Source organism: Scardinius erythrophthalmus (assembly GCF_964197995.2).
Source record: "Scardinius erythrophthalmus genome assembly, chromosome: 3".
Lineage (NCBI taxonomy): Eukaryota > Metazoa > Chordata > Actinopteri > Cypriniformes > Leuciscidae > Scardinius > Scardinius erythrophthalmus.
In genome coordinates this window covers 3,706,260-3,722,744 of record NC_138223.1, presented here as the reverse complement: position 1 = coordinate 3,722,744, position 16,485 = coordinate 3,706,260, and the positions used below count along the sequence as shown (strand labels likewise).

The 16,485-nt window shown below is 35.6% G+C and overlaps 1 protein-coding gene across 2 annotated transcripts in view; it reads right to left on the bottom strand.

Annotated features, from left to right (window-relative positions):
* Positions 1–16,485, bottom strand: part of gpc6a (glypican 6a) — a 223,758-nt gene that overhangs the window by 105,349 nt on the left and 101,924 nt on the right. For both annotated transcript variants that reach the window (XM_081362083.1, XM_081362084.1), the window contains exon 3: positions 4,693–5,084. In XM_081362083.1, coding sequence (XP_081218209.1) covers positions 4,693–5,084 — 392 coding nt within the window. The remainder of the gene's footprint in view (positions 1–4,692; positions 5,085–16,485) is intronic.

The window sequence follows — 16,485 nt, the reverse complement described above, 5'->3', positions numbered from 1 at the left end:
TATATTATATTATATTATATTATATTATATTATATTATATTATATTATATTATATTATATTATATTATATTATATTATATTATATTATATTATATTATATTATATTATTATATTATATTAATATGTTATAAAACTAAAGATTTATTTAATCAAACTTTTAGTGATCTGAATAGCAGGAACATCAAGTTCTTTAAATTAATAGCAAAGCACAAATATCTTGTTTTTCACAGCAACAAACAACATGTCAAAATGACTCCAGTATTGGGCTGGGTATATGAGTGTGCTTGTGCATGTAAACAACATTTTGGCGTATTTCTCTCCGGGTCTCCTTCATCAGGTCAGTGACATCTCTGCCCCAAACAGGTCCATGAAAACAGCCCGGTCCATTAGCACACAACACACAGTGAATCACAGCACAGCCATTAGTGCTGGATCTGATACACACTTCTGCCATACGCACATCACAAACCTCGCAGATTAGGGTTTGTTGCTGACAGAATTTATTTGAACACCTTTTTTATTTACTTAAAGGATTAGTTCACTTTAAAAAAAACTTTTGCTGATAATTTACTAATAATCTGGTCTGTGATGCGCGTTCGTGACGTTATGTAATACGCAATTACGTTGAAAAGGTCATTTTTTCAACGTAGGTCGCTACGTTAAAGGTCGCTTTTCTGTCCTGACGAAAATTTTCTTTTAGGCTTTTTAATATTAAAACATCCAGGATACGCACACGAAATGGGCATTTTAAACGATAAACTGACACAAAGACATTTGAATATGTGTATATGGTCCTCCTTCCGCACATTTGTAAACACTGACTCGGTACTTCCGCCTACATCAAGCGTGACCTTTTCAACGTAATTGCGTATTACGTGACGTCACGAACGCGCATCACAGAACAGAGCAAGGCGAGCATTTGTACTTATAAAACTGAAACTTTTTTATTTATTTTTGAAATGACCGATCGTTTCGCTAGATAAGTCCCTTATTCATCGTCTGGTATCGTTTAAAGCCCTTTGAAGCTGCACTGAAACTGGCATTTGGACCTTGAACCGTTTGGGGCCCACTGAAGTCCATTATATGGAGAAATGTTTTCATCAAAAACCTTCATTTCTTTTCGACTGAAGAAAGAAAGACATGGACATCTTGGATGACATGGAGGTGAGTAAATTATCAGCAAAAGTTTTTTAAAAGTGAACTAATCCTTTAAGAAGCTTTTTTGGATTCACAGTATGTTCTTTGTAGCTAAAAATAAAAATAAAATAAAGATTACTGTATTATTGGTTTTACTGCTGAAAAGTGGAGCTCTTCTGGATTCTTTCTGAAGCACCAGTAGATGGATTTCAAAATTATTACAGAACAAGAAAAACCTTCACCAATGGGCATTTTCCATGAAAATTATACAAAATAGCTTAAAATGATCTTCTTCTTTTTTTTAAATCTCTTCCTCTTTCTGTTTTTCTACAACCACAATTTGCGACAGATCTATCTATCTATCTATCTATCTATCTATCTGTCTGTCTGTCTGTCTGTCTGTCTGTCTGTCTGTCTGTCTGTCTTTCTGTCTGTCTGTCTGTCTGTCTGTCTGTCTGTCTTTCTGTCTTTCTGTCTGTCTGTCTGTCTGTCTGTCTGTCTGTCTGTCTTTCTGTCTTTCTGTCTGTCTGTCTGTCTGTCTGTCTGTCTATCTATCTATCTATCTATCTATCTATCTATCTATCTATCTATCTATCTATCTATCTATCTATCTATCTATATATGTTACCGGCAAAGTGTGAAATCTCGGTATTCTATAGAATGCCTAGGTAATGTATAGAATTAGGTAATGTATTTTTGCCAAAAACCATCAGGCATTCTATACATTGCCTAGGCATTCTATAGAATACCGAGATTTCACACTTTGCCGGTAACATATATATACAATTAGAGAGAGAGAGAGAGAGAGAGAGAGAGAGAGAGAGAGAGAGAGAGAGAGAGAGAGAGAGAGAGAGAGAGAGAGAGAGAGAGAGAGAGAGAGAGAGAGAGAGAGAGAGAGAGAGAGAGAGAGAGAGAGAGAGAGAGAGAGAGAGAGAGAGAGAGAGAGATTGATTAATTATTGAATTACAAAAGCAGTTCATATATATAAATACACACACACACACACACACACACACACACACACACACACATACACACACACACACACACACATATATATATATATGTGTGTGTGTGTGTGTGTGTATACGTATGTGTATATCAATATCAATTAAGATTAAAAATCAATAAACAATATTTGAGTGAGTGGTGCCATAAAGCAAGACTTGCAAGAGTGTTGCTATGTGGTTGCTAGGGTGTTAAGTTGAATCCCTTAGAAAAGTATCAGCACATCTGTCCTCAACAAACTGCAGAGTTTGAGATATCTGAGAAAATATAAGTTTAAATCTTAGGGGGTTATTCTTAGGAAAAAATCAATCGCATCAATAGTTTTGCATAGTACTGTATATACAGTATACACTCCTCGTGTACATATCGTACGCTCCTCGTACACTCCTAAAACACTTACAATTAAATTAGAGGATTAGTGCAATTGTGTTGCAACTTAATTTAGCTATACATTTTGTTAAAACTATTTGGAGAGTCCAACAGAGTAATTACAGACTGTTTGTTTCAAGTATCTCAAGTCTCAAGCAGCGTTGAAGCGTTCCTCAATAACACTTCTCCTAATGACAATTATACGTCATTACCAAACAAATATATATTTGAGGCTCTTTCTGCTGCTCTCGATTGGCCAGAGCCGCCATTGCAGACAATACAGCCTGATTGGCTGAGAATAATCCAGCTCAGGCTTTCGATCAGACGCATGTGAACTCTGGCAAAGTGACAAAAGCACAGATTCAAACATATTTATGTGGACCTGAATGCCCAGTATACGGTTCCAAATTCTACTGAGTTCTACTATATATATCTAGTCTCAGATATATAACACAGACTTTCACAAACAATTCATAATTTGCTACACTATGAAAAATGCTTGATTGTTTTAACCCAACTTTGGGTCAAATATGGACAAACCCAGACGTTGGGTTAAATTTTTACACCCAACGGTTTGGGTTTGTCATTTTTGACCCAAAGTTGGGTTAAAACAACACAGCATTTTTAGAGTGTATATTGCCCAACCCTCAACCAATGAGCCAGATGTGATGAGCTCATGACATCACAGAGGGCGGCAGTATAATGCATAAAAACAACAGCCACTTTCTTATTACCTTTAGCATCACAGATGACACAAACACAAAAGCAGCTTAACTATTATCTAAGCAAAAGCACTCCGAACAGATCAGGCCTGGCTGCCTCACTACATTCTCTGGGCTTTTTCAGTAGGAAATCTGTCAATAATTCTTATAATCATCCAGTAAGCCATTAAACAGCATCAACATCCAGCGGAAAATGTGATTGAGACGAGCTATCAAAGAGGGGTCTGAGAGATGCCCGCTGTTGCTGCGAGGCCACACGCTTTTATCTTCCCTTCAGAAAGAGTCCTTCGCTCCGCAGGGCATCTCAGCCAATCGCTGAAGTCATAACCTGTCCAGTGTGCAGCTGTCACATCAAAGATCATACAGGCTTCTGTGCTGTTAAGATGCATTAGCACAGATGGAAACATGTTACCTAGTGGCCTTTAGAAAAATACATACTAATGAATGGCTTTTAAAAAATATGCACATGCTTATGGTTTACGTTATGGTTACATATATATACATATATATATATATATATATATATATATATATATATATATATATATATATATATATATATATATATATATATATATTTTTTTTTTTTTATAAAATGACTTATGAATTAATAATTAATAATAATCATGCTAATTATTATACTAATATAATATAATATAATATAATATAATATAATATAATATAATATAATATAATATAATATAATATAATATAATATAATATAATATAATATAATATAATATAATAAATTAATATAATATAATAATAAAAAAAAATATATATATATATATATATATAGCTTCAAAATTATTTATCAAACAATTTCAAATTAATAAAAATAATATTTGTGATCATTTTTATACAAATATAATATAATATAATATAATATAATATAATATAATATAATATAATATAATATAATATAATATAATATAATATAATATAATAATCAACATATGTAATAATATAATATAATAATCAACATATGTAATAATACATATATATAATGTATATGTATAATGTATTATATGCACTTGTATAACAATAATTATTATACAATTGTATATAATAATATAATATGATATAATATAATAAAAAAAATATATATATAGCTTCAAAATTATTTATCAAACAATTTCAAATTAATAAAAATAATATTTGTGATCATTTTTATACAAATATAATATAATATAATATAATATAATATAATATAATATAATATAATATAATATAATATAATATAATATAATATAATATAATATAATATAATATAATATAATATAATATAATATAATATAACAGCTAAACACAACTCTCTGGTTCACTAGTGTTTATCCAGATCTCTTGCACAGTGGGCTCTATTTCATGGACAGACGCTGAAGGCCACTGACCCGTCTAGACGTCCAGTGAAAGCTGAGTAAGACCAGCAAGACTTGTGTAAAAATAGATGCCGTACCTTCGCCACTCTGTTGGCCACTTCCCGACCCACCATGAGTCCCTGAACGAACGAGCGAGCCGCAATAAAGGCCTTGGTGACCTGGGCCTTGAGCTTGCGTGGAACATCTCCAAAGGGTTTTAGCTGGTCTGTGTATTTGCTGATACACTCCAGATAGTCGTCAGTGAAGGTGTACTGAGAGTTCAGCAGCTGAAACATGCGCTCCAGAAGTCTCGACCAGAAGTCATTCAGAACTTCCTCAAGGTTCACGTTTCCACCGGTGTAGTAGCGCTTGAGCTCGGAGAACAGGTCCTCGAACATCTCAGAGTTGTGTGAGTACAGTTTGCCATATGTGCGCACAAACATGTCGTTCAGCGACTTTTCCGAGTTGTCCAGCAACTCCAGAAAGAATTCTGAAACAGAGAGAAAAATACATCAAAATAAATATAGATTCATTTAGATATTGTGGTACAAATATATTTATATAACTAATATAGGATGGGAATATTACATGTTATAAAAGTACTATATTAAAGTATTATAATTAAATAGTATTATCAGTATTATATTGTTTATTTAATAATTTACCACATTTTAAGTGTACAAAAATATATTCTGAACATCCTTGCACAGTCCATGTTTCAAAAACAAAACAAAAAGTATTTATAATGAAAGAGTGCCACAGTTCTGTTCTGTTTAGATGCTGTTTTCATCTTATTTTCGTGGACTTTTAGTCCGTTTTTTTCTATATTTTTTCACATGTTCCCCTTTGTCTGTTTTCCCATCATCATGTGTTTCTATGAACACTGATTATCATCACAGCTGTGTGTTGTTCACTTCCTTGTTTGTATTCTTAAACTCCTCCATTCCCTGTGTTCAATGTTCGCTATTGTTTCGATTGTAATTTGCCAGCCTATTCTGAGTTATTTAATACATAGTTTTATTTCCTAATCATCTTCGTCTTCTTTGGATCAGCGTTACAAAGATATATTATTATTATTATATAATAATAATAAATATGTTTATGTTTATACATGTTATAAAAACAATAATTAATACTACAATGATGGCAATAATAATCATATTAATAATAATTATCATTATTATATATAAAAACAAAACAAAAATATAATTAAATTTTTAAACACATTTTTCATGTAAAGATAAAAATTCTTCTCAGTCCATGTTTCAAATTACAAAACAAAAAGACGGCTTGAGAAGGTGTTACGCCAGTGGGACTCTCCCAAGAACATTTTCTCACCTTGCTCTCAAATGGAGTGGATATCAAATTATGTGATGCAGACAGCAGCTTCTGACATACTGCCAGTCCACCATATGGTCCTCAAATTAACGTCTTGCTTTAAACTTATCAGCCGCGGGCAAAGATTTATGGAAGCGCTCAGACGGATACAGGCCGGCTTGTCTTTCAACACTCCTGCAGTTCAAGCGCTCATGACACGAGGTGCTGATTATTTTTAACAGACTTGCTGATTGTTTGTCCTCAAACGGAGGACATTTGGATTCTGAGAATGATTTTAATGTGACTTCTTTCTTCTTCCATGAAAATCTCCAACTACTCACATTAAAGGAACAGTTCAACAGCAATCATTTATAAAACCTGATTGAATTGCTTTCTTCTCTGAAATCTTGTAATGCAATTCAATTGAATGCATCCTTGCTGAACAAAAGTAGGCCTATCTTTCTTCCTCCTTCCTTAAGTTCTTTAAAAAAAAAAAACCTTGTATTCATTCTAAGTGAACCGTCTCTTTAAATGAGCAATCTAAGCAATAGTTTCCAGGTATGTAGTTCGTAGGAAGCTCTTTCTTTTTAGTTTCAAATTGAAAACTCTGCCATTTGTAAAGGCTAATTAGTTGTATCCTCGGGTCATCTGTTTATATAATCAAATGTTTCATTAAGTAGATTGATCTAGACGCTGCTTATATTGGCCCTTTTGAAAAACACCCGACAAAATAATAGTAATTACCTTCTCATCACGCTGATGGAGGCTGCTGATGATGTAAAACAACATATTCATTACTCAGTGCCGGAAAAGCCGCTTTACCCTTCAGATAATTACAATGGAGTAAATCATGCAAATACACAATCTTCACCCTTCAGCCCTCACAGCGCTGTCTATCTCTCCAGCACAAACACGACTGTAACCTCAACCCGACACCAGACGCTCTTTCATTCAGTGTTTAGGAGAGAGCGAAGACTGTGTGTCAGATGTTTCTCCTGAAATGAGTCTATAGTTGTCATACAGGAGGAGTATATCTATAAAATGAATTCTGATAGCAGTTTTGATAAGATCATATTGATATTGACTTTTGATTGCAGCCTTATTGCATCTGAGAAGCATAAACTTAAAAAAGTCTCAATTTCTTCTCCATTTACCTTTATGCATTTGGCAGAGACTTTCTTCCAAGTTTAACCATTATGTTATTCAATGTTTGTTTAGTGGAAATCAAATCCACAACCTTTTTTCATTTAATCTCATTGTCGTATGAGAAACAACTGAAAAAATTAAAAGCTACTGAAACAGTATGTTTTTATACAATAATTTGCGTAATTTACAAGTATTATTCAAAAGAATATTTCAATTTATATTCAGATTTACGCTACCGTTCACAAGTTTTGGGGTTGGAAAGAGTTTTCAATGTTTTTTTTTTTTTTTATCAAAAATACAGTAATTTTTTTAAATAAAATTGTATTAACATTTCAAATGACAGATTTTCAGGTGAATATATTTTAAAATGTAATTTATTCCTGTGATCAAAGCTGAATTTTCAGCATCATTACTCCAGTCTTCAGTGTCACATGATCCTTCAGAAATCATTCTAATATGATGATTTGTGGCTCAAGAAACATTTCTGATTATTATCAATGCTGAAAACATGCTTTTATGCAAACGACATTTTTTCATGATTCTTTGATGAATAGAAAGAAAAGAAAACTTTTGTGACATTATAAATGTCTTTACTCTCACTTTTTATCAATGTAATGCATCCTTGCTGAATAAAAGTATTAAAGGTGTCATGACATGAGAAATCAAATTTGCCTTGACATATAAGAGGTCTTTGTACCATTAAAACAACCTTGAAGTTTAAGAGCTTAAAATGTCCCCTTCGTTATAAACAAAGCATTTGTTCAATCAAGCTAAAAAAAAAACAGCTCGTTTAGATGTCAAACTGATGAATACATTTGCATATGATTGCCTCCAGAACAAGAATCAACCAATAGTAATACATCATCGCAACATAGGCCCCGCCCACTGCAATTCAGTCCATTAACAGCTGACATCTGTCTACAATGGATGTGAACGTCACGTCAAAAACACATAGAACCCATTATAATCACTGACGCTGTCTACACTGATACAGTATACAGATGTGTGTTCAGTTTCCACTCCACGAACTTGAGTCTGTCGAAAACGGGACAAACGGAAAAGTGAAAGAACGTTCATCCAGTTTAAACAGCTGGTTTGCGTCTCCGTTCAGACATCACAAGGATCCCAGTGTCAGAAACAAGTGGATGGTTCATTTTAATGGCGCCCCGGATCACGTCAGAGAATTATACATTTGTTCGGAGAATTTTATTTCGTCAGCGAGGCACGGAGTAATGGAGAGTTCACAAAGAAACTTTTGTTGATAGATTAAGCCAGCCTTTCTCAAAGTGGGTGCCGCGGCACACTGGGGTGCCTCCTGACTGTGTCAGGGGTGCCGCCAAAAAATTACGTAGGCTAAAAAAAAATACAAAAAAAATCTGACATTTCATATATAAATATATTTGAATTTACATAAATACATTCTTCTTCTTTTAACCCTTTCGCACGTACGATCAGTCTAGGCCTGGAGCACCGGTGTGATTAGAACAGGGGTCGGCAACCCAAAATGTTGAAAGAGCCATATTGGACCAAAAAAAAAAAAAAAAATCTGTATGGAGCCGCAAAAAATTAAAAGCCTTATAAGCCTTATAATGAAGGCAACACATGCTGCAAGTGTCTATATTAGCGTTATTAGCCCCCTAGTATCAAAATGATAAGTAGGCTACAAATACATAGTGAGCGTTCATGATTATGTTTATTTTCCCTGCAGCGCATCCTGGAGAGAATGACGCACCACGTGACTACTCTGCTGTACGATCGTGCTTTAAGTTTAACTTCCATTATAATTTTAATGTATTATGTTTCGATTTATTTATTCGTGTATTATGTTTACAACGTTGAAAAACTTTAACCCTTTCACACGTAAGTTTAAAATGTTCTGACTGACCCGTGAGTTTTTCAAGGCGACCGTTATTTAGAATGTGTCACTTTATGGTTTCCATGGTGACGCGTCATTGCGTGTCACGTGACACACCGCAGCAGCAACAGAGCTGAATGAATGATGATCCTTCCTTTTTTATTCAAAATATTCACAAATTTGTTAGATATGGCATGAAATATCTGATATTCCGATTGTCAAATATATGCAATTGGAAGTGTTTTGTTGTTTAAACACCTTTATAACGATCGCGTTAGTTGAGCTGTATGCGCGATGGGCGCCGCCATCTTAGTTTGTGCCGCAGACGCAGTTCAGAGAATCGGATCTGTTGGATTTACAACATGTGAATTCATCCACTTCTCCCGAAATACATAAAAGTAAGTGGCTGGTGAACTGGGAGAAGAATAGAGTAAACTTTAAAGTTACTTACACAATGTGTATCTGATATGAATAAAACGTGTCTAATTATAATGGAAAAGGATTATTATTGCCTCTTCCTTTAACATCAGTGTGTATTTTACAAACTCTAAATGTATTTTTTTTTTTTTTTTGTATTTATATGTCTGAAACCTAAAATAAACATTATGTGGTTGAAAACACTGAAAGGTTGTGATATATGACAGCTCTGAGCCGAGCGCGCCTGTCTCTGGCTCAGCGCCAGCCAACGCGTGAGAGCACATTTGAATTTAGCAGTTGATCACGTCATGCACTGACCGTTCTAATCACACCGACCGATGTGATCGTACGTGCGAAAGGGTTAAGAATGTTTGTCATGTTTTTCCTCCTACCGAAATTATATTAAAACAAGAAATATTTTTTCCATTTTCATATTTTTTAAAAAAGCTCCAGGGAGCCACTAGGGCGGCGCTTAAGAGCCGCATGCGGCTCTAGAGCCGCGGGTTGCCGACCCCTGGATTAGAACATAGACTGTAAAAAAAGATGGACGACGCCCCTTCGCTCTCTTCCATTGATGAGAACTGAAGCCGCCAGCGTCCCGATATGGCGCTGACATATTGGAACTTGAGTCTGCGCAGTAGCGATTTCGGGACCAGACCTGCGCAGTAGCGAGCAGGAAGTAAGGCCGCGAAATCAGCGCTCCGCCCTCACTCTCGCAGAACTCACTCAGGGAGAGTGGATTCTGCACACTTTTTTAAAAATTGATTGCAGTACGACAAGAGGCTTGTTAAAATAAATTAAATACAATCTCCTCAGTCCTCCGAAGATCCCGAAAAAAATGTCCGTTGGTGCTTCAGTGACTACTTTGCTCAGAGAACCTGTCAATCACAGCTGTCAATCATGACGTTACACCACGTAACTAACTAAAAAACAACTTATTTTTTAAACAGACACTTGAACTTACATCAGCGTGATAAAAACGACAGCAAATGAAAGAAACCGCATTTGGAAAAAAGATATTTGAAGTGTAATTTAATTGTTTAGTTGGTCTCACGTCCCGTTGAATAACACGGGGAGGCGGGGCTTATGACCTATACTAGGACCAGTCACTGGGGGGCGATCGAGACGTTTTGGCTTCACTTTTCAGGGCTTGTGCGGCACGCTTGGATTAGAACGGTCAGTGCATGACGTGATCAACTGCTAAATTCAAATGTGCTGCTTTCGCGCGTTGGCTGGCGCTGAGCCAGAGACAGGCGCGCTCAGCTGTCATATATCACAACTTTTCAGTGTTTTCATCCACATAATGTTTGTTTTAGGTTTCAGACATTTAGAGTTTGTAAAATACACACTGATGTCAAAGGAAGAGGCAATAATAATAATTTATATTATAATTAGTTTTATTCATATCAGATACACATTGTGTAAGTAACTTTAAAATTTACTCTATTCTTCTCCCAGTTCACCTGCCACTTACTTTTATGTATTTCGGGAGAAGTGGATGAACTAGTGGATCACTTGTTGTAAATCCAACAGATCTCTGAACTGCGTCTACGGCACAAACTAACATGGCGGCGCCCACGGCCTCACAGCTCAACTAACGCGATCGTTATAATGGTGTTCAAAAAACAAAACACTTCCACTTGCATATATCTGACAATCGGAATATCAGATATTTCATGCCATATCTAACAAATTTGTGAATATTTTGAATAAAAAGTAAAAATTACATAAAAGCAGATCATAATTCATTCATCTCTGTTGTTGCTGCGGTGTGTCACGTGACAAGCAATGACGCGTCACCATGGAAACCATAAAGTGACACATTCTAAATAACGGTCCCCTTGAAAAACTCACGCTGGGGGGGTCAGCCAGAATATATTAAATTTACGTGTGAAAGGGTTAAACATATTATGAACGGATTAATAAAATTGTCCATTCATTTTAGATAAATATATAGGCCTATATATATATAAAATTTGCATTTGCATTTGGGTTATGCAGTGTTTTTAAATTATATTTTACACTGGGGTGCCTTGAGATTTTATGCACTTTTGAAAGGTGCCCTGACTGAAAAAAGTTTGAGAAAGGCTGGATTAAGCAGTCAACTATTAGATCTGACAGCAGCTGCATCACACATTGCAAGTAAATTATTTCATATTGCTTTGTCTTTAAATAAAGCTTTTATATGGATAATGTTTTCAAAACACTTGAAAGCACGAGCAGACCTCTCCCCCACAAGATGTCTGATTTGCACAATCCTTCATGTCTGGATCACAAACGGAAGCTCTAATTACACTCTTCCATTGTTGTGGACGTCCTCGAACGCGTCCAAAAGCTTGTTTAATCAGTGCTGTTAAATCATGAGGAACAAACACAGTGACACGAGAGATTTGGACAGATGGCTTTCTCACATTTAAAGATAAAAACTACAACCTATTTGTGTTTTCCAAATGCAAAGAAAAAAGGGCATCTGAGGACCAGCTCATATCAGCGTGCATCTGCTTCTTTCTGGAAACTTTCCATTTGGACTAATTGCTCGGCCTCTGCTGTTGCCTCTTTATGAAAACGTATCTCTTGATCTTATCAGAGTCACGTTAGAGCGGACATATTCATCTTCAATTGGCTTTTTAAGAGCTCATTAGAGATAAGCAATGAGAGAGATAATAAACAGACCTGAAGGGTCTTTAACACGCCCACATATATACACACACAGGTAAAAGATGGATGTACACACAACACCCTGTACCGTCTTGATTTCCTTCGCTAGTGGCAAAGCCTTAGAATAATTCAGTGGACTACTGGGAAAGGAACACTAACATAGTCCAATCAAATATTGAGTAAAGAAATTGTGATTTCGAAACCCAACATTTGGGTGCATTGCGTTGTGGGATACAGTACACTTTCGCGCATGTTCATCCCAGTATGCAAACATAGAATCTGCATACTGTGCACAGCCTGCATTAATAGTAAGATTAGTATGCTATTGAGATCACAGACAGCATATATGCATGGCCAACATCACAGACAAAGACAAAGAAATCATGCAAGTATACGTACTGTTCTCATTACAACAGCGAGTCCCCAGTTTCTCACTCTACTTTCGCTGCAGTCGACTGACCCATGATTACCCCTTCATTTATTTAAGTAATAATAGGCCCCAAGCGCTTCTGTGTGCCGCAGATGCTCCTTTATTCTTATAAAAAGGGAGTCAAGGACGAGTCCAGATCGAGATGGAGTCAGTTAAAAGTAATTGTTCTAAGAGACACACGGTCACCATGTTCGTAATGTACCTGATGGCACGTTCCTGAATGACTGCTGCAGAGAATTACAGCAGAAACATGCTAGAGATACATGATTAATGGTTAAAAGATCGCGATTTTAGACCTACATTACAACAATTTGTCAATGTTTATTAAACCTCTGTCAAGTATTATCACAGCGAACATTCAGCGAGCCAGAGAGAACAGTTGTCATGTATACTGTAGGTATGAAACAGCTTCTCAAACAGTCTTTTCAACCACACAGTATCATTATAATTAAAATAATCACAGAAATACTTGAGATGAAAGTTTATAGTTCGGATAAATAGTGATGTCTGTGGTAGCGGTCAAAAATAGAGCAAATCACCCTTTGAAAGTAACTTGACGCTTCAAATAAAGAATGTATCGCCAGTAAATGGCGACTAGTGACTTAAAAAATATATTTGTCATTGAATCATTCATTTAAGAGATTCATTCAAAAACGCTGATTCATCCATTAAATGAAAGTGAATTCTTTTTTTTTTCTGAGTGAGTCACTGAATCATTCATTTACACAGATTTTTGTTTAAAAAATCCTTCAAATCAATGATGATGATGATGATGACACTAATATTTTTAATTAGACTGCACATTTTGTAAGAACCTCTGGTAAATTACGTGTTATTTTGTTTAGTTGTCTGTTCAGAATAAGTAGAATCGTGATTGCTATATAAAAGCAAAATACGATTCTCAATTAATCCAGAATCGTGCAGATCTACTGTATGCATTTTTGCGTTGATGGGGCTGCAAGTTCATTACACTCTTAGAACAGAAGATTCAATGGGGTTTTATATAGAACTCTAGGGTTCTTGACTCAATTTTAAAGAACCCTTTATGCCAAAAACATTCTATATTAGGAGAAATGTCTTAAAGGGATACTCCACTTTTTTTTGGAAATAGTCTCATTTTACAACTCCCCCAGAGTTAAACAGTTGAGTTTTACCGTTTTTGAATCCATTCAGCCGATCTCCGGTTCTGGCGGTACCACTTTTAGCATAGCTTAGCATAGATCATTGAAGTGGACAAGACCATTAGCATTTCTCTCAAAAAAATGACCAAAGAGTTTCGATATTTTTCCTATTTAAAACTTGACTCTTCTGTAGTTACATCGTGCACTAAGACCGACGGAAAATGTAAAGTTGCGATGATTTTCTAGGCTGATATGGCTAGGAACTATACTCTCATTCCTGCGTAATAATCAAGAAACTTTACTGCCGTACCATGAGTGCAGCAGGCGTAATGATATGACGCAGCGCCTGAAAATAGTCCCCAGCTCGGTAACTTCCAACGCTCCCTGTGCAAGCAGGTTGTCATGTTGGTTATGTTGATGGAAGGTAGCCTATTTTCAGGCGCTGCGTCATATCATTACGCCTGCTGCACTCATGGTACGGCAGCAAAGTTTCTTGATTATTACGCAGGAATGAGAGTATAGTTCCTAGCCATATCAGCCTAGAAAATCATCGCAACTTTACATTTTCCGTCGGTCTTAGTGCACGATGTAACTACAGAAGTTTTAAATAGGAAAAATATCGAAACTCTTTGGTCATTTTTTTGAGAGAAATGCTAATGGTCTTGTCCACTTCAATGATGTATGCTAAGCTATGCTAAAAGTGGTACCGCCAGAACCGGAGATCAGCTGAATGGATTAAAAAACGGTAAAACTCAACTGTTTAACTCTGGGGGAGTTGTAAAATGAGCCTATTTCCAAAAAAAAAAGTGGAGTATCCCTTTAAATTATTGCATACTTTCATGTTTAATCGTTATATCAATTTTTTTCTAGTGATAAAGTATGTTTATGAGCTGTTTATTAAACAAAATTAACTACTTAAAACTAAATACATAAAATGATCCCAAGTTGGGACCCCTAAAATGTTCTATGAATGAAGCACCTGCAGAATCTCTAGGGTTCCATAGATTTAACCTTTTATTTGATTTTTGACAATTTTCTTAGCAAAACTAGGATTCCTCTGTTCAGCTTAAATATGATGTGCAGGAAGATGTAGTGACATTATTATTAAAATATGTCCCATCATTCAGCAGGTTTTTATTTATTCAGCTAGCCACTCCCTGTGCAGGAATGAAAACCAGTGAATATTTTAATGCATTTTACTCAAATGACCTACATCTTTAAGGGGAAAATAATGAATGATGGTAGAAGGCTGAATTATGCATCAGCTTCTACATTCAGATTTACTTTATGTTCTGTGTAATATTACCATTCCCGGTCTGCCAGTCTTTTTATCTCTCCTGGCAATGAACACTTCTGTTGCATGAAAAATGCAGACGAAATGAATGACTGAATTATGAAAATGCTCTCAGCTGAAACAAAAACTCACAGGCACCAAGTCAAAGCACACAACGGCCATGCTAAAACTTTCATAAGGCCTCTTTGCAGCCTCGATGATTTAATGCATTCAACTACATGTTGGTTTCAGCATTAACAACCCTGAGGTCACCTCAAACACCTTCAGATGAAGGTTGAGGTATCAAGCCATGCAGCCACATTATTACAGAGAAAATCACACTGCGATCCATTCAGAGACACATGTGGAGCACAAAGGCTTTCCCTGATGCACAAAAGATGATGTTAAAATGGGAAAGCTACTGCTAACTTTGCAGATGTGAGAAAAACATCTCCTACATCTGCTAAATCGAAAAGAATAAACAATGCACGTGAACGACTACCAACAAAGACGATCATTTACAATGTTTCACACACCGCTCTCATGTTTTCCACCTCTAACGCTGCTGGCAAAATCAAATATTATCAGTTATCAATTTTAAGGTCAATGTTATTTGCTTATGAGACATTTGATGTCACAGACACTCAAAAACCTGCAGCTTTGGCACATTTTTTATTTATTTTTTAATTTGAGAGCCATATCACTATATCGACTTAAAGATCTCTTCAGTGTCTATCCTGTTTCTCCAAATCAGAAACAAGATTCAATGGAGAGTAAATGGAGAATCTCTGAGTAGGGTTAAAAAGAATGTTGCTAAAACAAAAAAACAAAACAAAAAAACAGGTGTATTATATTATATTCTAAATACATATATATTTTATCAATTTATAATACAATATAATATAATCTGACGTTCAAAAACCTGCACATTTTTTACCTACCTCCAATTTAAACAGGCCACCAAACTCCATTGGTTTCCCACCCTGGGTTCACTGAATTATGTCAGAAAAGAGTCATATCGGTCCATAAAGGCTATTTCTCAGCTGTTTAAGCACCACAGAGTTGTGTGATGCGTCTACGTGGGTCACATTAACTGCGAGGAAAGGCTGAAACCACAGACGTAGGTAAGCTGAGCATAATTAATTGAGCCTCACACAGGCTAATTGAGAGTGGGGAAAATAATTTGAAAGGCCATTACCTTCATGTCACATGCAATCACATCAGCTCTCTGTTGTTTAAGCTTTGTGAGTATTATAATCTGACGGTTGAAATGCTGCGATAACTAAAACCTGGTGAAATGATTATTAGCAGCAATTAATAGCATGCAATATTCTGAATGGAAATAATAAGATAAAATAATGCTTACTTTACCCAAGATGGATGACTGGTCATCAGAAAACCTTGCATGCTGGTATTCTCCCCTGCCTAACTAGCAAACTTGCTTAGAACAATCATAGTTATACTAGCAAAATAACTAGTTCTAACCAGTATAAAACAGCCTATATTACCATTGATAATACATAATAGTCTTAGAAACACAGTAAAGTGACGGTACTAGAGCTCAGTGAGGGTATCTGATGGTAATACCATCGTACTTTGATATAAAATGTTTCATTCCCTACTCATATACAATCCCATAAGAAAGAAAAATCACAAATGGGATCTCTGTAATGT